Source organism: Rattus norvegicus, chromosome 17 (genome assembly GCF_021556685.1).
Source record: "Rattus norvegicus strain SHRSP/BbbUtx chromosome 17, alternate assembly SHRSP_T2T, whole genome shotgun sequence".
NCBI lineage: Eukaryota > Metazoa > Chordata > Mammalia > Rodentia > Muridae > Rattus > Rattus norvegicus.
The window spans coordinates 48,779,397-48,802,333 of NC_141550.1; the positions used below are offsets into that span (position 1 = coordinate 48,779,397).

A 22,937-nucleotide genomic window follows, 5' to 3' on the forward strand; every position below is an offset into this window, starting at 1 on the left:
CCAGGATCTTCTGCCCTTCATAGTTTCTGGCGAGAAGTCTGGTGTGATTCTGATAGGTCTCCCTTTATATGTTACTTGACCTTTTTCCCTTACTGCTTTTAATATTCTTTCTTTATTTTGTGCGTTTGGTGTTTTGACAATTATGTGACGTGAGGTGTTTCTTTTCTGGTCCAATCTATTTGGAGTTCTGTAGGCTTCTTGTATGTCTATGGGTATCTCTTTTTTTAGGTTAGCGAAGTTTTCTTCTATGATTTTGTTGAAGATATTTACTGGTCCTTTGAGCTGGGAGTCTTCATTCTCTTGTATACCTATTATCCTTAGGTTTGATCTTCTCATTGAGTCCTGGATTTCCTGTATGTTTTGGACCAGTAGCTTTTTCTGCTTTACATTATCTTTGACAGTTGAGTCAATGATTTCTATGGAATCTTCTGCTCCTGAGATTCTCTCTTCCATCTCTTGTATTCTGTTGGTGAAGCTTGTATCTACAGCTCCTTGTCTCTTCTTTTGGTTTTCTATATCCAGGGTTGTTTCCATGTGTTCTTTCTTGATTGCTTCTATTTCCATTTTTAATTCCTTCAACTGTTTGATTGTGTTTTCCTGTAATTCTTTCAGGGATTTTTGTGTCTCCTCTCTATGGGCTTCTACTTGTTTATTTATGTTTTCCTGGAATTCTTTCAGGGATTTTTGTGTCTCCTCTCTATGGGCTTCTACTTGTTCATTTATGTTTTCCTGGAATTCTTTCAGGGATTTTTGCGATTCTTTCAGGCATTTTTGCGATTCCTCTCTGTAGGCTTCTACTTGTTCTCTAAGGGAGTTCTTCATGTCTTTCTTGAAGTCCTCCAGCATCATGATCAAATATGATTTTGAAAATAGATCTTGCTTTTCTGGTGTGTTTGGATATTCCATGTTTGTTTTGATGGGAGAATTGGGCTCCGATGGTGCCATGTAGTCTTGGTTTCTGTTGCTTGGGTTCCTGCGCTTGCCTCTCGCCATCAGATTATCTCTAGTGTTACTTTGTTCTGCTATTTCTGACAGTGGCTAGACTGTCCTATAAGCCTGTGTGTCAGGAGTGCTGTAGACCTGTTTTCCTCTCTTTCAGTCAGTTATGGGGACAGAGTGTTCTGCTTTCGGGCGTGTAGTTTTTCCTCTCTACAGGTCTTCAGCTGTTCCTGTGGGCCTGTGTCTTGAGTTCACCAGGCACCTTTCTTGCAGCAGAAAATTTGGTCTTACCTGTGGTCCTGAGGCTCAAGTTCGCTCGTGGGGTGCTGCCCACGGGCTCTCTGCAGCGGCAGCAACCAGTAAGACCTGTGCCGCCCCTTCCGGGAGCTTCAGTGCACCAGGGTTCCAGATGGTCTTTGGCTTTTTCCTCTGGCGTCCGAGATGTGTGTGCAGGGAGCAGTCTCTTCTGGTTTCCCAAGCTTGTCTGCCTCTCTGAAGGTTTAGCTCTCCCTCCCACGGGATTTGGGTGCAGAGAACTGTTTATCTGGTCTGTTTCTTTCAGGTTCCGGCGGTGTCTCAGGCAGGGGTCCTGCCGCTCCTGGGCCCTCCCCCACGGGAGCCCAGAGGCCTTATACAGTTTCCTCTTGGGCCAGGGATGTGGGCAGGGGTGAGCAGAGTTGGTGGTCTCTTCTGCTCTGCAGCCTCAGGAGTGCCCACCTGACCAGGCGGTTGGGTCTCTCTCTCACCGGGTCTCCATGTATGTCTTTCTGTGATTGGGTTAGCTCACTCAGGATGATATTTTCCAGTTCCAACCATTTGCCTACGAATTTCATAAAGTCGTTGTTTTTGATAGCTGAGTAATATTCCATTGTGTAGATGTACCACATTTTCTGTATCCATTCCTCTGTTGAAGGGCATCTGGGTTCTTTCCAGCTTCTGGCTATTATAAATAAGGCTGCGATGAACATAGTGGAGCACGTGTCTTTTTTCTATGTTGGGGCCTCTTTTGGGTATATGCCCAAGAGAGGTATAGCTGGATCCTCAGGCAGTTCAATGTCCAATTTTCTGAGGAACCTCCAGACTGATTTCCAGAATGGTTGTACCAGTCTGCAATCCCACCAACAATGGAGGAGTGTTCCTCTTTCTCCGCATCCTCGCCAGCATCTGCTGTCACCTGAGTTTTTGATCTTAGCCATTCTGACTGGTGTGAGGTGAAATCTCAGGGTTGTTTTGATTTGCATTTCCCTTATGACTAAAGATGTTGAACATTTCTTTAGGTGTTTCTCAGCCATTCGGCATTCTTCAGCTGTGAATTCTTTGTTTAGCTCTGAGCCCCATTTTTTAATAGGGTTATTTGTCTCCCTGCGGTCTAACTTCTTGAGTTCTTTGTATATTTTGGATATAAGGCCTCTATCTGTTGTAGGATTGGTAACGATCTTTTCCCAATCTATTGGTTGCCAATTTGTCCTAACCACAGTGTCCTTTGCCTTACAGAAGCTTTGCAGTTTTATGAGATCCCATTTGTCGATTCTTGATCTTAGAGCATAAGCCATTGGTGTTTTGTTCAGGAAATTTTTTCCAGTGCCCATGTGTTCCAGATTCTTCCCTAGTTTTTCTTCTATTAGTTTGAGTGTATCAGGTTTGATGTGGAGGTCCTTGATCCACTTGGACTTAAGCTTTGTACAGGGTGATAAGCATGGATCAATCTGCATTCTTCTACATGTTGACCTCCAGTTGAACCAGCACCATTTGCTGAAAATGCTATCTTTTTTCCATTGTATGGTTTTGGCTCCTTTGTCAAAAATCAAGTGACCATAGGTGTGTGGGTTCATTTCTGGGTCTTCAATTCTATTCCATTGGTCGATCTGTCTGTCTCTGTACCAATACCATGAGGACTTGAACTTTTTATCATATAAGTCTTCTACTTACTTCATCAGAGATACCTCAAGACATTTAATATTATTATTATATTTTTCTGTTTTTTTTATTAACTTGGGTATTTCTTATTTACATTTCTAGTGTTATTCCCTTTCCCCGGTTCCAGGCAAACATCCCCCTAATCCCTCCCCCTCCCCTTCTTTATGGATGTTCCCCTCCCCATCCTCCCCCCATTGCCGCCCTCCCCCCAGCAATCACGTTCACTGGGGGTTCAGTCTTAGCAGGACCAAGGGCTTCCCCTTCCACTGGTGATCTTACTAGGATATTCATTGCTACCTATGAGGTCAGAGTCCAGGTTCAGTCCATGTATAGTCTTTAGGTAGTGGCTCAGTCCCTGGAAGCTCTGGTTGCTTGGCATTGTTGTTCATAAGGGGTCTCGAGCTCCTTCAAGCTCTTCCAGTTCTTTCTCTGATTCTTTCAACGGGGGTCTCATTCTTAGTTCAGTGGTTTGCTGCTGACATTCGCCTCTGTATTTGCTGTATTCTGGCTGTGTCTCTCAGGAGCGATCTACATTCGGCTCCTGTCGGCCTGCACTTCTTTGCTTCATCCATCTTGTTTAATTGGGTGGCTGTATGTGTATGGGCCACCTGTGGGGCAGGCTCTGACTGGGTGTTCCTTCTGTGTCTGTTTTAATCTTTGCCTCTCTATTCCCTGTGAAGGGTACTCTTGTTCCCCTTTTAAAGAAGGAGTGAAGCATTCACATTTTGATCATCCGTCTTGAGTTTCATTTGTTCTAGGCATCTAGGGTAATTCAAGCATTTGGGCTAATAGCCACTTATCAATGAGTGCATACCATGTGTGTTTTTCTGTGATTGGGTTAGCTCATTCAGGATGATATTTTCCAGTTCCAACCATTTGCCTACGAATTTCATAAAGTCGTTGTTTTTGATAGCTGAGTAATATTCCATTGTGTAGATGTACCACATTTTCTGTATCCATTCCTCTGTTGAAGGGCATCTGGGTTCTTTCCAGCTTCTGGCTATTATAAATAAGGCTGCGATGAACATAGTGGAGCACGTGTCTTTTTTCTATGTTGGGGCCTCTTTTGGGTATATGCCCAAGAGAGGTATAGCTGGATCCTCAGGCAGTTCAATGTCCAATTTTCTGAGGATCCTCCAGACTGATTTCCAGAATGGTTGTACCAGTATGCAATCCCACCAACAGTGGAGGAGTGTTCCTCTTTCTCGGCATCCTCGCCAGCATCTGTTGTCCCCTGAGTTTTTGATCTTAGCCATTCTGACTGGTGTGAGGTGAAATCTCAGGGTTGTTTTGATTTGCATTTCCCTTATGACTAAAGATGTTGAACATTTCTTTAGGTGTTTCTCAGCCATTCGGCATTCCTCAGCTGTGAATTCTTTGTTTAGCTCTGAACCCCATTTTTAATAGGGTTATTTGTTTCCCTGCGGTCTAACTTCTTGAGTTCTTTGTATATTTTGGACATAAGGCCTCTATCTGTTGTAGGATTGGTAAAGATCTTTTCCCAATCTGTTGGTTGCCGTTTTGTCCTAACCACAGTGTCCTTTGCCTTACAGAAGCTTTGCAGTTTTATGAGATCCCATTTGTCGATTCTTGATCTTAGAGCGTAAGCCATTGGTGTTTTGTTTAGGAAATTTTTTCCAGTGCCCATGTGTTCCAGATGCTTCCCTAGTTTTTCTTCTATTAGTTTGAGTGTGTCTGGTTTGATGTGGAGGTCCTTGATCCACTTGGACTTAAGCTTTGTACAGGGTGATAAGCATGGATCGATCTGCATTCTTCTACATGTTGACCTCCAGTTGAACCAGCACCATTTGCTGAAAATGCTATCTTTTTTCCATTTCATGGTTTTGGCTCCTTTGTCAAAAATCAAGTGACCATAGGTGTGTGGGTTCATTTCTGGGTCTTCAATTCTACTCTATTGGTCTATCTGTCTGTCTCTGTACCAATACCATGCAGTTTTTATCACTATTGCTCTGTAATACTGCTTGAGTTCAGGGATAGTGATTCCCCCTGAAGTCCTTTTATTGTTGAGGATAGCTTTAGCTATCCTGGGTTTTTTGTTATTCCAGATGAATTTGCAAATTGTTCTGTCTAACTCTTTGAAGAAATGGATTGGTATTTTGATGGGGATTGCATTGAATCTGTAGATTGCTTTTGGTAAAATGGCCATTTTTACTATATCAATCCTGCCAATCCATGAGCATGGGAGATCTTTCCATCTTCTGAGGTCTTCTTCAATTTCCTTCTTCAGTGTCTTGAAGTTCTTATTGTACAGATCTTTTACTTGCTTTGTTAAAGTCACACCGAGGTACTTTATATTATTTGGGTCTATTATGAAGGGTGTAGTTTCCCTAATTTCTTTCTAGGCTTGTTTCTCTTTTGTATAGAGGAAGGCAACTGATTTATTTGAGTTAATTTTATACCCAGCCACTTTGCTGAAGTTGTCTATCAGCTTTAGTAGTTCTCTGGTGGAACTTTTGGGATCACTTAAATATACTATCATATCATCTGCAAATAGTGATATTTTGACTTCTTCTTTTCTGATCTGTATCCCCTTGACCTCCTTTTGTTGTCTGATTGCTCTGGCTAGAACTTCAAGAACTATATTGAATAAGTAGGGAGAGAGTGGGCAGCCTTGTCTAGTCCCTGATTTTAGTGGGATTGCTTCAAGTTTCTCTCCATTTAGTTTAATGTTAGCAACTGGTTTGCTGTATATGGCTTTTACTATGTTTAGGTATGGGCCTTGAATTCCTATTCTTTCCAGGACTTTTATCATGAAGGGGTGTTGAATTTTGTCAAATGCTTTCTCAGCATCTAATGAAATGATCATGTGGTTTTGTTCTTTCAGTTTGTTTATATAATGGATCACGTTGATGGTTTTCCGTATATTAAACCATCCCTGCATCCCCGGGATTAAGCCTACTTGGTCATGGTGGATGATTGTTTTGATGTGCTCTTGGATTCAGTTTGCCAGAATTTTGTTGAGTATTTTTGCGTCAATATTCATAAGGGAAATTGGTCTGAAGTTCTCTTTCTTTGTTGTGTCTTTGTGTGGTTTAGGTATAAGAGTAATTGTGGCTTCGTAGAAGGTATTCGGTAGTGCTCCATCTGTTTCAATTTTGTGGAACAGTTTGGATAATATTGGTATGAGGTCTTCTATGAAGGTTTGATAGAATTCTGCACTAAACCCGTCTGGACCTGGGCTCTTTTTGGTTGGGAGACCTTTAATGACTGCTTCTATTTCCTTAGGAGTTATGGGGTTGTTTAACTGGTTTATCTGTTCCTGATTTAACTTCGGTACCTGGTATGTGTCTAGGAAATTGTCCATTTCCTGAAGATTTTCAAGTTTTGTTGAATATAGGTTTTTATAGTAAGATCTGATGATTTTTTGAATTTCCTCTGAATCTGTTGTTATGTCTCCCTTTTCATTTCTGATTTTGTTAATTTGGATGCACTCTCTGTGTCCTCTCGTTAGTCTGGCTAAGGGTTTATCTATCTTGTTGATTTTCTCAAAGGACCAACTTTTGGTTCTGTCGATTCTTTCTATGGTCCTTTTTGTTTCTACTTGGTTCATTTCCGCTCTGAGTTTGATTATTTCCTGCCTTCTACTCCTCCTGGGTGTATTTGCTTCTTTTTGTTCTAGAGCTTTTTGGTGTGCTGTCAACCTGCTGACATATGCTCTTTCCTGTTTCTTTCTGCAGGCACTCAGCGCTATGAGTTTTCCTCTTAGCACAGCTTTCATTGTGTCCCATAAGTTTGGGTATGTTGTACCTTTATTTTCATTAAATTCTAAAAAGTTTTTATTTCTTTCTTTATTTCTTCCTTGACCAGGTTATCATTGAGTAGAGCATTGTTCAATTTCCAAGCATATGTGGGCATTCTTCCTTGATTTTTATTGAAGACCAGTTTTAGGCCGTGGTGGTCCAATAGCACGCATGGGATTATTTCTATCTTTCTGTACCTGTTGAGGCCCGTTTTTTGACCAATTATATGGTCAATTTTGGAGAAAGTACCATGAGGAGCTGAGAAGAAGGTATATCCTTTTGCTTTAGGATAGAATGTTCTATAAATATCCGTTAAGTCCATTTGGCTCATGACTTCTCTTCGTCTGTCTACATCTCTGTTTAATTTCTGTTTCCATGATCTGTCCATTGATGAGAGTGGGGTGTTGAAATCTCCCACTATTATTGTGTGAGGTGCAATGTGTGTTTTGAGCTTTAGTAAGTTTCTTTTACATATGTAGGTGCCCTTGTATGGGGAGCATAGATATTTAGGATTGAGAGTTCATCTTAATGGATTTTTCCTTTGATGAATATGAAGTGTCCTTCCTTATCTTTTTTGATGACTTTTAGTTGGAAATTGATTTTATTTGGTATTAGAATGGCTACTCCAGCTTGCTTCTTCTGACCATTTGCTTGGAAAATTGTTTTCCAGCCTTTCACTCTGAGGTAGTGTCTGTCTTTGTCTCTGAGGTGTGTTTCCTGTAGGCAGCAGAATGCAGGGTCCTCGTTGCGTATCCAGTTTGTTAATCTATGTCTTTTTATTGGGGAGTTGAGGCCATTGATGTTGAGAGATATTAAGGCATAGTGATTATTGCTTCCTGTTATATTCATATTTGGATGTGAGGTTATGTTTGTGTGCTTTCATTCTCTTTGTTTTGTTGCCAAGACGATTAGTTTCTTGCTTCTTCTAGGGTATAGCTTGCCTCCTTATGTTGGGCTTTACCATTTATTATCCTTTGTAGTGCTGGATTTGTAGAAAGATATTGTGTAAATTTGGTTATGTCATGGAATATCTTGGTTTCTCCATCTATGTTAATTGAGAGTTTTGCAGGATACCATAACCTGGGCTCGCATTTGTGTTCTCTTAGGGTCTGTATGACATCAGTCCAGGATCTTCTGGCCTTCATAGTTTCTGGCGAGAAGTCTGGTGTGATTCTGATAGGTCTGCCTTTATATGTTACTTGACCTTTTTCCCTTACTGCTTTTAATATTCTTTCTTTATTTTGTGCGTTTGGTGTTTTGACAGTTATGTGACGGGATGTGTTTCTTTTCTGGTCCAATCTATTTGGAGTTCTGTAGGCTTCTTGTATGCCTATGGGTATCTCTTTTTTTAGGTTAGCGAAGTTTTCTTCTATGATTTTGTTGAAGATATTTACTGGTCCTTTGAGCTGGGAGTCTTCACTCTCTTCTATACCTATTATCCTTAGGTTTGATCTTCTCATTGAGTCCTGGATTTCCTGTATGTTTTGGACCAGTAGCTTTTTCCGCTTTACATTATCTTTGACAGTTCAGTCAATGATTTCTATGGAATCTTCTGCTCCTGAGATTCTCTCTTCCATCTCTTGTATTCTGTTGGTGAAGCTTGTATCTACAGCTCCTTGTCTCTCTTTTGGTTCTATACAGGGTTGTTTCCATGTGTTCTTTCTTGATTGCTTCTATTTCCATTTTTAATTCCTTCAACTGTTTGATTGTGTTTTCCTGGAATTCTTTCAGGGATTTTTGTGTCTCCTCTCTATGGGCTTCTACTTGTTTATTCATGATTTCCTGATATTCTTTCAGGGATTTTTGTGTCTCCTCTCTATGGGCTTCTAATTTTTTATTTATGTTTTCCTGGAATTCTTTCAGGCATTTTTGCGATTCCTCTCTGTAGGCTTCTAGTTGTTTATTAATGTTTTCCTGTGTTTCTCTAAGGGATTTCTTCACGTCTTTCTTGAAGTCCTCCAGCATCATGATCAAAAATGATTTTGGAACTAGATCTTGCTTTTCTGGTGTGTTTGGATATTCCATGTTTGTTTTGATGGGAGAATTGGGCTCCGATGGTGCCATGTAGTCTTGGTTTCTGTTGCTTGGGTTCCTGTGCTTGCCTCTCGCCATCAGATTATCTCTAGTGTTACTTTGTTTTGCTATTTCTTACAGTGGCTAGACTGTCCCTATAAGCCTGTGTGTCAGGAGTGCTGTAGACCTGTTTTCCTGTTTTCTTTCAGCCAGTTATGGGGACAGAGTGTTCTGCTTTTGTGCGTGTAGTTTTTCCTCTGTACAGGTCTTCAGCTGTTCCTGTGGGCCTGTGTCTTGAGTTCACCAGGCAGGTCAGTTGCAGCAGAAAAGTTGGTCTTACCTGTGGTCCCGAGGCTCAAGGTCGCTCGCGGGTGCTGCCCTCGGGCACTTTGTGGTGGCAGCAACCAGGAAGACCTGTGCCGCCCCTTCTGGGAGCTTCAGTGCACCAGGGTTCCAGATGTCCTTTGGTGTTTTCCTCTGGCGTCCGAGATGTGTGTGCAGAGAGCAGTCTCTTCTGGTTTCCCAGGCTTGTCTGCCTCTCTGAAGGTTTAGCTCTCCCTCCCACGGGATTTGGCTGCAGAGAACTGTTTATCCAGTCTGTTTCCTTCAGGTTCCTGCGGTGTCTCAGGCAGGGGTCCTGCCGCTCCTGGGCCCTCCCCCACGGGAGCCCAGAGGCCTTATACAGTTTCCTCTTGGGCCAGGGATGTGGGCAGGGGTGGGCAATGTTGGTGGTGTCTTCCGCTCTGCAGCCTCAGGAGTGCCCACCTTACCAGGCGGTGAGGTCTCTTTCCCACGGGGTCTGGGAGCAGAGAGCTGCTGCGGGCCAGGATCCGCGGGTGTGGGACTTCCGGTAAACCCAGGACGTGCCCGGTCCTAGAGGAATTCTGCCTCTGTGTGTCCCGATTTCACCAGGCAGCTTTCTTGCAGCAGACAAGTTGGTCTTACCTGTGGTCCCGAGGCTCAAGTTTGCTCGCGGGGTGCTGCCCACGGGCTCTCTGTGGCGGCAGCAACCAGGGTAGAATTTTTTTTAGATGAAATTATAGTTATATTTATTTTTTTGAATTTTATTTTTTATCAGATATATTTCTTTATTTACATTTTAAATGTTATTCCCTTTCCCGGTTTTCTGTCTATAATCTCCCATCCCCTTCCCCTCCCCAATACGGGTGTTCCCCTTTTAAATTTCTTCCTGATTTCTTCTTTGACTCATTCATCATCCAATAATGAATTGACTAATGTCTATAGATTTCTATACTTACTAGAGATTAGTTTGTTGTAAGTTTTATTGCACTATAGGATACCTAGACTCATTTCAATCTTTCTGAGTTATTAGCATTTGTTTTGTGAACCAGGAAGGGGTTTATTTTAGAGACACTTCTGTGCTGTTTGGGTCAAATATTTTATAGATATCTGTTAGTCCATTTGATGTACAATGCCATTTAATTCTGATATTTTATTTTATTTTTTATTTTCTTTTATTTTCTTGAGTTTGTGGAGAGCTTTTTTTCCTTCTCCATCTTTATTAAATTGGGTATTTCTTATTTACATTTCAAAATGTTGGTTTCCAGGCCAACATCCCCCTAGCCTCTCTCCCTCCCATTTTATATGGGTGTTCTCCTCCCCATCCTCCCCCATCACTGCCCTCCCCACAACAATCTCGTTCACTGGGGGTCCAGCCTTGGCAGGATTAAGGACTTCCTCTTCCACTGGTGCCCCTATATTTTTTATTTTTTAAATATTTATTTTATTTTATGTGTATGAGTGTTTTGCTTGCATGTTTGTCTGTATATCATGTGCTTGCCTATGGAGGTGCTGCATTCCCTGGAGCTGGAGTTATGGATGGTTGTGAATTCTGAGACTCAAATCCCGTCCTCTACAAGAACAAGTACTAACTATCACGCCATCTCTCCAGCTTCTCTGTTTTTGTTCAGATGATCTGATTGTAAGAAGTGGGTTACTGAAGCCACTTACTATTCATAGGTTAATATTAATATGTGTCTTTAATCGAGTAATATACTTTTTATGAAATTGGATGAGCCAGAATTTGGCACATATAAACCTAGTATTGTAATGTCTTCTTGGTTAGTTGTTCCCTTGGTTACAGTGATGTGACCTTGTTTGTCTATTAATTATTTAATTAATTATTTCTATTACATTTCAATAGCAGCCCCCTCTTTTCTTTCCTCCTAGTCCTGCCCCGACAAATCCCTCCCCTCATGACACCCCCCTTTTCCTCAGAGAGGGGGATGCCCCTGTTTGGTGCCACTGCACCCTGGGACATCTAGTCCTAGCAGGACTAAACACATCCTGTCCCACTGAGGCCCAACCAGGCAGTCCAGGTAGGGGAAGGGAATCCAAGGGCAGGCAACAGAGTCAGAGACAGCCCCTTCCCCTACACTCCAATTGTTAGGGGACCCACGTGAAGATGAGGCTGCACATCTGCCACAAATATGTTGGGGCCTCAGACCCAGTCCTTGCATATTCTTTGATTGGTAGTTTAGTCTTTGTGAGTCCTGAGCCAGGATTTTGTAGGTCTTCTTGTGTTGTCCTTGACTCCTCTGGCTCCTTGACTCTTTTTTTTTTTTGTTTGTTTGCTTAAAGTCTATTTTATCAGCTATTAGAATACCAATGCCTACTTGCTTCCTAATTCCATTTGTTTGGAGAAATTTTGTCCATCTTTTCAGTCTAATCTAAGATGGTACCTGTCTTTAAAGCTAAGATGATTTTCTTGTAGACAATAGAAGGATGGGTTTTGCCTTTAATCCTTTCAGTCAGTTCTGTCTTTTGATTGGAGAGCTGAGCCTGTTAAAATCATTTTTAAAGGTATATGTTGATTGCAGTCATATCTGCATTTACATTGATCACATCTTACAGAGTCTCATTGGTGACAAGGTCTGTCTCTGGCATTATTGAAGCCTTGAATGAAGGAAAAACCAGCCACCCATGTGATGATGCTGTAGGAACATAAGCCAGGATGATGCACATTGATCCTCAAGGGAATCGAGCATCAAAGACAGTTAAGGGCCCTAAGAGCCAGAGAAAAGGGAAACAAAAACAGCCATGCAGGTCAAGCACTGTTCTTGAATATATATTAACCTTGACTACAACCCCAGCCATACTTAGTATGCCTTTCCAGAGACCCTGAGGAAAGGACACAAAAGTTACTATGTGGTTTAGTCTTTGCTAAAATGCTTACAGGAACCCTTGCTACATGCCCCATTGTCCCTCCTTTTCTCTACATCCAGGATATCCTTAGAATCCAAGCTTAATTTTTTTTTTTAAATCAGTGAATTACTAGATATGGAGTCAAAGAAGAAAAGATCACCCTCGCTCCCACTTTTTCTTAATTATTTGGATTCTTTTTTCTTTTTAAAGACTTTATTTTATACAGCGCTATATGTGAATAGAGCACATTCCCTTTTCTTTTTAACCATTTGGATTCTTCTTTTTTCTTTTTAAAAGACTTTTATTTATTTATTTTATACATATGAGTGCTCTATTCACATATATGCCTATGTGCCAGAAGAGGGCATTAGATCCCATTATAGATGGTTGTGACATCATGTGGTTGCTGGGAATTGAAAGCAGACAGTGCTCTTAACCTCTGAGCCATCTCTCCAGCCCCTATCATTTGGGTTCTTTATGAACAAGAAATCATTCAAGTCTTCTTGACATTAACACCTTTTTCCTGAGGAAACCTTGATGTCTTGACTCTTTTATCAGAATCCCACAGCACAACAAGGCCACAGGTAGATAGCATTTATAACATTTCAACTGGCAATAATTTGAATGTCTATCATGCTATGTGCTGAAGAATATGTAGATCAATAGAATAATCTCTATGTGATAAGTGTAGGACAAACTGATGAAATTTATTTTGGAGAATTCTAACATATTCCATACACCAGAAATTTCCCTATATTAGGCACAGATACCACGACTTTTTTGAGTGTGTGTTCAGTTAGACTTACATGAAATCACTCATCATGGAGCCATTCACATAAGCTAAAGACTGTAATCTGTGTGAATGTCTATCCACAAGGGAGTCTATAACTACATGCTCATCCAATGGTCAGTGAGTCACAGCTAGATACAACTTACCAAATAAATCTGACAAAACTATTATGTGAGAAAAAGAAAATCCTCCAGAGTGCCATAAACTATGATTTCTTTGCTTAAATTCAAAGCAAATAAGCTTATGAACGAAGGCTATTTAAGCACTCACATATGAGTGTGGGGTAAGTTATGTATTCTTTTTAACATAAGAGTGTAATGAACATGATTCATCACTATGATTTCATATGAATCAGATAGGAATGAGGCAAGAGTGGGAAGGCAGGAGGCTCTCAGCTAGTGTTAAATTTCCAGTCATTAAACTGAAGGTAGCCTCAAGAATTTTCACTTGTAAAAAGGATATGGGACCAAAGCCAAATTTTTTTCTCATCTGTTATTCATTGTTATTCATTGACAATGGAACAAGGATGATATAACTCATTACTAATTAGTATGATTACTTCAGAAATACATTAAGAGATCAACCATTTTCCGTTCTTTAGCTGGAACACTTAGGTAACAAGTTCTTCGACCTGATACCAACTGATCAAAAGACATTTCAAATTATGTATTAATCTTCATAGATAGAAATCTCACAGTTCTGATTTTTAATATAATCTTAATACTATGTATTTAAATCTATCAATGAAATTAATTTCTTTTGAAATATAATTGTTTTTGAAGTATAAAACAAAAAGAAGAGGTGAAAGCATTGTCTTAAGGGAGTTCATCATAAAATGGTTGTGTGGATAGAATTCTGACTATAGTCATAAATTTCCTTAATCACCTCTGTGGGACACCAATCCCCTCGGGCCCAAACCACACCAACAGAGTAGCCTTTAGGGTTGTGCACAAGTACTTCCTTGCTGTAGTCAAGTAGCCTTGGAATACAAGTTGAAGAACACAGCGTCCTCATACAAAACAGTAAGTGTAATAATGAGTAAAAAGATGCCATAAACAGTTTCACATATTGTAACAAAAATGGCTAGCCAAGACTGACTCACTGATTCTTAAATTGTCTTCAGATCTAATTTTAATCCAGCCACTCAAATTAAATCGATACTATTACTATTGAACCTTAGTCCAACTGTTGCTTTTAAGTACGAATGCCTTTGTGGGATTGATATAAATAAGGCTGGTAGTCCATGCAACTTTACTTTCAGCTTTTTCAGATCCTCATGCACAAGGACTTTCACTGCAATATTAACGAAAGGAGAGATCATCTTAAGTGGGAACATGGGCACATTTGAACTAGAGAAAAACATAATAACTTCAGACTATCCCTGGCTGGAAACATATTCTAATTATCCTGTCCTCGGTGAGTATTGGCTGCTGCATGCAACAGAAAAGAAATCAGTGTAGGCCTCAGTGGAGCAGATTAGTTTGTGTACTTTGATGTTTCTGATGATCTTCAGGCACCGAGCACTGTGATAAATATTCTAGATTTACTCTGTTATGTAAACCTTCTCCAAGTATGGAACAAGCAGGGGCTGTTTGACAACTGCTGGTGAAAGAAACCAAGATTGTATAAAAGCCAATCAGCCTGAGAGAGTTCATACAGTAAAGGAGCAGCAGACCCCGGAGGCAGTAGTTGTACGGGTTGTCTGATCCCAGGATCTTAACTCCCTTTGACCTTATCTTTTCCTGTTTGGACTTTGTATGACAACAGCATTCCTCTGGGTTTATCAGTAATAAATAAGTTATCACTTAACATGTTTTGAGTATTAAGACAGTTTCAAACTTATATATATCAAATTATGCCCAGGTATGCTTAGTTCACGTAACTTAGTAAATGAAATAATACATTAAATTGGAAACTGAAATATACCCATGACACGCCAGCTTTGTTTTAAATGGAGTGGGCCCCCCTTTTACCACTGATGCCTTCAAGTAGTGTTCTAATTCTCATTTTTAATATCATACTCATTGTTGGGGATTTAGCTCAGTGGTAGAGCGCTTGCCTAGGAAGCGCAAGGCCCTGGGTTCGGTCCCCAGCTCCAAAAAAAAAAAAAAGAACCAAAAAAAAAAAATCATACTCATTTCACATTAAAGTTAAAAAACACCCAAAATTTGAGGTCAAAGGCCTCTAAATTGACAAATGGAATGGTTAAAACACAAACATGTTAAAACAATGCCATATTTAAGTTACAACATGAAATTACCATGAGCACTTCTGCTGGGCATTTTTAACAAGGATGCTCAGGGTCTCGGGTGATTCAAGGTTTATGAAGAGCCAGTAAAGTTTGAATCTAAAATATTGACATGTGTTTTAGCAAGGTACGGGGATCACAGATGATCCCAGCTTTCTTCTGTAGTGCTGCCTCTTTACAGCTTTGCATTCAACCTTGATTTCATAATTTAATCCATGGATGAACCCTGCTGGCCCCTGGAAAGCAACAAAACCAGTTCAAGGTCACACAGCAAAAGGAACATCTGGTAAAGTGCTCTGTGTGCAAAGAGAAATCAAAGAGTTTATTTGATAATAGCTTCTGAAGCTAAAAGAAACAAAATATATTTAATGCTTTTATTATTATTTTTGTATGGTATGTGCGTGTATGTTTGTGTGTTAGGCATATGGCCAAGGAACAACTACTGAAAGTTGCTTCTCTTTTTTCACTATTATGTGGGTTCTGACAATGAAGTTCAGGTTTTCAGACTTGTCAGATAGGGGCCTTTTAAAGCTGAGCCATCTTGTTGAACCTCCATATTTTGATAAGTTAAATGACCCAATATACACTTATATTTACATGCTTAATCTAATAAAATGAAAAGTAAGGATGATCACCCAGTAAGCATCATGGAGGTGGATGGTTCAGAAAGAGTTATAAAGAGTGAGATGTAGAGAAGGCTTCTGGGGCGGTTGTACTGTTTTTTGCCTGTGTCCTAGTTATAGACTGTTTATCTACTTGTCATCTTCCTTATTTCACTATTGCATCTGCTTTACTTATTAATAAATGCCATTTTAGATGTGAAGCTATGGTGAATAGACTATTACTGCTGTTAATTTAGGAATCAAAAGAAAGGGTCAGTGCCGAGACTTCCAGAAGGAGAGTTTGTGCCTGGTCTAAGTATTAGGCGCCACTTAGAGAGAACACAGATTCCCTTCACTGCTCATATGCAGTAGGAGTTGTTGCAAGCTTTCTGGAAAAGATATCTATGCTGCAGAAGGCTAAGTCACAACTTCTGAGATCTGTTTCCACTTTAGAAGTCATGGTGTTTTAAATTCTGAACATTCTCAGCTTTAAGAAGTCCAATGACCCCAGGTAATTTGTAATCACTGCATTTTGGGAGCTGAAGACTTCTGCCCCAAGGTTTCTCTGCACAGCATACATATTGTACTATGTGTTGCACATAGAAGTACATTTGTACATTTTAGAAGCCAGGTTAAAAAAATCAAGACATTTTAGTTTAACTCTAAACTGTCATGTAAAACTAGTAATGCAAAAAATGAGGGGGTCAGGGAGAATAATGCTTGTTTGAAGTGTGGGTAGTCTGTTCTTTTAAATGTAATTTAAATGTAAGCCCAGGTTTTAGAACTTTCATGAGTTTCAATAACCTAAAGAAGTGAACATAGTTACATTTTTTTCACATACAAAGAGCTTAGTATTCAAATAGGTTAAATTACTGCCCAAGAGTAAAGTTTGTGCCTGAGATTTAATGTCATGAAAATTGCTTGAAATTTATCAAGGGGTGGTGGCACATTCCTGCAATTCCAGTACTTGAGAAAGGCAGAGAGATCAGGAATTCAAGGCTACATAGCAGGTTCAGGGTCAGTCTGAGCTATAAAACTTTGTCTCAAAAAGCATCACACCCAAGGAAAAAGAAAACAGAAAAGAAAACAAACTCATCTAAGCACTATGCTTGACTTCAGTGACATTCTACTAATATAAAAATCTTATACTCAGGTAATTAACACATTCATACTAGGAAAACTACATTTTCAATCCATGTAATTTGTGAATAAATCTTCCTTTTTTATAATTAAAATATTTTCATGCTCTAACTAAGGTTTATACAATGACAATTTATCCCTATCTTATTTTAATGAACACAAGTCTTTATTTTTCATGCCCCTAAGAACACTATAAATATAAGAAACTCTAGTTCTAATGTTCATGGTCAAAGCTCACTGACAAAAAAGATATTGTATGACTAAACATTGCATGTTTGTAAGGATATGCCACATAAATCAGAAATAGTAAGATTGATGACTGTTTTATTCCCTATTTATTCTCTTCTAAAGGTAACTAGGTGATAGTTTTTCCATTATGAGGTGCATAGTAACCAGAAACCCATTCATGATTGATGAATTTGAGGACAGTCACCTCGATGCTTATCCTATGAACTATCTCTTGCTTATCATCTGCCTGGCTACTTCGGTAGAGTGGTTGGATAACCGGAAGCTGTTGTGTCTGTGATGGCAGAAAGATTCTAGAACTAGTTCAATGTTTAACCCTGAATCTGAAAAGTAAAGCAGAATGCAGGGTACAATACTTATTAAAATGGGGTGAAAACATAAAGGTTAATACTTAAAAAGGTTATCATTTCTTTGCAAACAATGACATATCACCAGCAATCGCAAAAAAGTGTAGTGAACATCAAAGCTGATACAGAGAAAGCACAAAGCCTATGATGTTGAACAGAGTAGAACATAGAAGAGGAGGTGGTGTGATTATTATAATTATAATGGTGGGGATGCAGGCATTTGTAAATGAATATAAGAAAAAGTGATTCTGTTATCAAGTGGTGGAGCATGTAAAATATTAAAAAGCTTGTTTGAAGCTCAGTTCCTTTGATAAAGGAAAGATTAATCACAATCAAGTGATAAATGCCATAGTTCCAGGGGAAAATTTCAAGGTCTTTTCCATGCCAGCAGGGTATGGTGATTCAAGGCCAGCACAGGTAACAGTTTAAAGCCCTGACACACACATACACGTGCATGCACACACACACACACACACATGTTTATATATATTATATATGTATATATAACATATAAAGTATGTACTCTCACTTTTATAATTGTCATGCTTTAACACAAAATCAAAACACACAGAACCATAAGTGAGATGTTATGGCATACTCATAGTTTTTAATGATTTCTAGTGCACAAAGACAGAGTTCAGAACATTGTAGAAACACTTGGCTACAAGTAACTATGAAGAAACTCTGGTCATTGAAAAATAGTTTAAAATATGGTGTAATGAGAAGACACATGCAGATGCATGAATTTTAGACCCTCATGACAAAAGTCAGAGTCTTTCCATTCCACCCAAGGCTGAAATTTTTTTGATTATTATACTATCATTTCCTAGTCTTTCCAAAGGAGCAAAGGAAATGAACAACACAAGCTCCGAGACAGACTTCATCCTTCTGGGATTTTCCAGTCAACCCCAACTGGAGCACATTATCTCTGCAGTTGTCTTTGTCTTCTATCTTGTGACTCTGGTAGGAAACACAACCATTATTCTAGTGTCCTATCTGGACTCTCAGCTCCATACTCCCATGTATTTCTTCTTATCTAATTTGTCTTTTGTGGACCTCTGTTATACTACTAGCATTGTCCCACAGATGTTGGTAAATCTATGGGGCCCAAAGAAGTCTATTACATATGGAGGCTGTGCGCTCCAGTTCTTCTTTGCCCTGGATCTGGGAGCGACAGAATGTCTCCTCTTGGCTGTGATGGCCTATGACCGCTATGCTGCTGTCTGTCAACCTCTTTACTACACAGTAATAATGCATCCTGTTCTTTGCCAGAAGATGGTTCTGTCAGCCTGGTTGGGTGGTCTTGGCAGTGCCTTAATTCTTTGTCCCTTGACTTTGAAGTTGCCAAGGTGTGGGCACCGGGAAGTGGATAATTTTTTCTGCGAAATGCCAGCATTGATCAAGATGGCTTGTGTTTATTCCAGAGTAATTGAGATTGTTGTGTTTACTCTTGGAGTTATATTTCTTCTAGTACCTCTATCTTTAATTGTCATCTCCTATGCAGTTATTACTCAAGCTGTGATGAAGATCAAGTCGGCGACAAGGTGGAGAAAGATCCTTAATACATGTGGTTCCCACCTCACGGTAGTAACTCTGTTTTATGGAACACTCATTTATATGTACATGAAACCACAAAATATCGTATCCCATGAGGAAGGACAGTTTTTTACCCTTTTTTACACCATTGTCATCCCCAGTCTTAACCCTTTGATTTATACCTTAAGAAACAAAGATGTAAAGAATGCAGTGAAGAGAATTCTAGGAATGTGCAAGCATTCTGCCAAAGTGTGAGGTCAATGGAAAAATATTCAACCAGAATGTGGAGATAGAGCTTGGCCCTTTTCATAGGTAGTGCAATCAGTCAATTCAGGACTAACCCTCTGGCATCATCTTGTACCTAGAATTTTCTCAGGCACAGTGTTGGCTTTCACTATGATGCAGTGGATGTGTTGAAACTGGAGCCAAAATAAACACTTCTTTTTTTAAGCTGTGTATGTTCAGGTGTTTTATCAGATCAATGAGAAAAGCAATTATGAAGAGGGAGGAGGGAAGAGGGAACAAGGAGAAGTAGTAGGAGGTAGCTATTCACAAATATTTAAGCTTTTGTCCCCTTTATATGGGTTTAAGTGGATTGAGTGGCCACATGAAAACAATGAATCATGTTTTATGTTCTTGTGTGTTAACTGAGATATCTAAAGATAGCAGAAATCCATCCATTTTTATTGTCATTGCTATTCTACTAATCTATTATCCCATATTTGTAGTACCAATAAAACTGTAGGATCTATATTTAAGGCCCTTCTTCTTAAAAATTCTCCAAAATTTAAATTCTAAAAGTAAGTTCCTGTCAGCATGCACAGTTCATTGTTGACACTTGTTTTTGCAAGAGCGTGGTGGCACTATGGCTATAGTCCAGAATCTCAGCACCAATAGTGTACTCCATGAGAATTAATGGCATCAGGTCACTGCTTGGTCCATAGCTATTGTTATAAGGAGGCTGTCATCTTCTGTCTTTATTTCTGGCTTTTGAATTTCTGAGGTATGGGCCTACCCAGCATTAACATCATGCTGATTTCTCCCATAAGGTTGTGTGGCAAGTTGTCAGAACTGAGTGAAATCTCTCTTCAGGAAACAAACTCCTCTGGTTGGCAATAGTCTTCACTCTTTTCCTTTGCTCAACGTGAGATTCTTAGGAAAATCCCTATTTCTTGGATTCCATTGTTTCAGTAGTCTGAGAACCAAAGGTAGGGTTTATACAGACAGATAAACAAAGAAGCAAGGTTATTACTTAGAGCTGAACAAGAAGACAGGTTTAGTTAATGCCAGAAAGAGGCATGACTGTAGGGAAGCAATCTTCATGCCATAAATTTGCAGAGGACTAGGAGAAAGCTATTGTGGACATTTTTTTTGCACACATTGCATACATGAACCCCTGAGGAGGAAGGCTTTATTATTTTCCTATGGGTTGGAAGTTTTGAAGTCCTTGTAATATCTGTAGCCATGCCAACAGCACACACCCACTCAGAACTTCAGACAGTCAGAGATTTCTCACCTTCCTAGAGTACAGTACCAGAACACATGCTAACATGGAAGGAGGAAATCTCCTCGGGTCCCAGTTCCAGAAAAAGAATGGCAGACAGGCAAAGAATATTGAGAGCAGGTGTGTGTGTGTGTGTGTGTGTGTGTGTGTGTGTGTGTGTGTGTGTGTCTGTGTCTGTGTCTGTGTCTGTGTCTGTGTCTGTGTGTGTCCATATGTAACAATAACAATCAAAGGAGAAAAGGCCATGATTTCCAAAAGGATCAAGAAGGGATTTGAAGGAAGATAAGGGGGAAATGATGTGATTATATCTTAACTAAATGTAGCAGACAACCCAAAGGTGGGCTGTGAAGGCAGTGTTGACCATGTGCCCTGCAGTATACCTTTGTAAATAGCATATGTCTGCCAGTTGTTGTTGTTGTTTTTTTCTAATTTTTGCACCACCCATGGTTGCATTCCTGGTTTGTTATCTTTCACCACCACAGTCTGCCATAGGTCTGGAGAAGGAGGCCTGAGGATGCGATGACCACATTGTCATTTGACAGGTGGTCAGAATAGCATCTTTATGAGCAGCTGGCTTTCCATGTGTTTCTGTGAGTCTACTCAACATCAATGCCTATTTGTTAAAAAACAATTGTCAACTAAAAGTACTCATATCTAATAAGTCAGTAATAATGTAATTTATCTGCTCTCAGTAAAAAGCCATGCTAGAGAATATTAAAGGGTATGAAAAACAGTACTTTCAGGAGTGTATATCTACTACATATGTTTTATATGTATGTATATATATATATATATATATATATATGATGTTTGTTGCACATGGACGTAATGTCAGCTACACATAACTCTATTTACTTGCCTATTAATTAACTTTTTTAAATCTTTTCACTAAAATATTACCCCAGACAAAGTATCGTGCCATGGATTAAGAATGCAAGAGCAATTTTGATTTGGTTTCTCAAAACCTTTCCTGTAAGTTTCTCTTCCAGGATCTATGAATAAAACTTTCCTTTGTCCTAGAATAATCTAGTTTCTTACCTATCTACTTTCTACCAGCTTAGTTAATTATTATTTAATTATCTTTTTATTGGATATTTTATTTATTTTAATTATGTTTAATATTATTTTACAGTCCAGTAATTATCCCCCTCTTGGTCTGCCTTCTAACAGTTCCTCATCCCATTCTCCCCCGTTCCTAAGAGGATGTCAACCTTCCCCCCCATGATAGGCCTCCATACTCCCTGGTTTCTGAAGCCTTTCAAGGTTTAGGTGTGTACCCTTTCACTGCATGTGACAGCAGCTTGTGGACTTTGGAGCCATCCTGCTGATAGATAATCTTGTAATTTTCCAATACTAGCATTTTTACCTGCTGTTGAGAAGGTGAGGAAGGCAACTGATATACAAGTGCATGGATTCTCACTTCTGTTTCTAACTGTACCTGTTCAGACTGAAAGCCATGGTGGTGGCATCTACAAAGCATAATTTCCACATAGATGCATCCTTAGAGGCCTTACTCAGAGCTGTTAAACACTGCTTTTTGATTGTTGTTTGTGAAAATTACTTTATTATTTGCCCCCTTAAAACTACAAATGAAATCTAGGGAGCTATCTGCTGTCCAATTTCCATAGGAAGAAAGATTAGCTACCACTGTGGTATGGTAAAGAATAAAACTCATGGTAATAAAAAAAAATCTTAACTAAAAAAATAAAAGGAGCAGGATGAAGAAGAGGAACAAGAGGGAAGAGGAAGAGGAGAAAAAGGAGGAGGAAGAAAGGAGAGGAGGAGGAGGGATAGGATAGGGATGAAAAAGGGATAGGAAGGGACTTCTGGAAAAGGAATCCATTTACTTAGGAATGAAGGATACCAGTGAGAAGTGGAACCTCATAAATCTAAAAGGCTTCTCATAGCTAAAGATACAATAAAGTGAGGAAAAACCCAAAGAATGGGAGAGACTCTTTGCCAACTATTCACCTGATAGGGGATTAGTATCCAGAATGTACAATGAACTAAAACAAACAAACAAACCCAAAGTGCCAAAACAAACAAACAAACAAACAAACAAACAAACATTTCATTTTAAAAAATGGGTTATGGCTCTGTACAGAGAGTTCCAGAAAAAATGGCTGAGAAATAGCTCAAGTGTTTATCACCTTTAGCAATTAGGGAAATGAAAATCGAAAGAACTTTGAGCCAGGCATGGTGTCATATATCATAAATGCTAGCACTCAGGAGGCAGAAGTGGGTGGATCCCTGAGAACTTGAATTTATCCTGGTCTACATAATGAGTTCTAGGATAGCCTGTGTGCCATAGAGAGACCATGTTTCAAAACCAAAACAAAGCAACTTGCCCTGAAACAACGTTGAGATTTCATCTTACTCAAGTCACACTAGTGAAGATCTACAAAACAACTGACAACAGATGCTGGAAAACATGTGGGATTCTCGGTGGTGGTGGCACAGACCTTTAATCCCAACCCTCCAGAGGCAGGTGGATCTCTGTGAGTTTGAGGTCAGCCTGGTCTACATAGTGAGCTCCAGGACAGAGAAACCCTGTCTTGAACCCCCGACCCCAAATCTGGGGAATACGGGAAATTTCACTTACCATTGGTGAGACTGCAAACTGGTGCAGCCACCATATGACACAGCTATTCCACTCCTCAGCATATCTGTTAAGGACTCAGCATCCTACTCCTTAGGTACTTGCCTAGCCTTCTTCAGTTTATGTGTGT

At 39.7% G+C, this 22,937-nt stretch overlaps 1 protein-coding gene and 1 long non-coding RNA gene across 2 annotated transcripts in view; both read left to right on the forward strand.

Annotated features, from left to right (window-relative positions):
• The window catches only part of LOC120097780 (uncharacterized), a 37,279-nt gene that overhangs the window by 8,874 nt on the left and 5,468 nt on the right, over window positions 1-22,937 (forward strand). The window contains exon 2 of the long non-coding RNA NR_190524.1: window positions 13,847-14,001. This is a non-coding gene — a long non-coding RNA (uncharacterized LOC120097780). The remainder of the gene's footprint in view (window positions 1-13,846; window positions 14,002-22,937) is intronic.
• Window positions 18,021-18,959, forward strand: Or2ad1 (olfactory receptor family 2 subfamily AD member 1). Its single transcript, NM_001000106.1, has one exon. The coding sequence runs from the start codon at window positions 18,021-18,023 to the stop codon at window positions 18,957-18,959; it is 939 nt and encodes a 312-aa protein (NP_001000106.1).

Excerpts from the sequence above, each read along its gene's own strand:
- Or2ad1 (NM_001000106.1), top strand. The coding sequence starts at position 18,021 with ATGAACAACACAAGCTCCGAGACAGACTTCATCCTTCTGGGATTTTCC.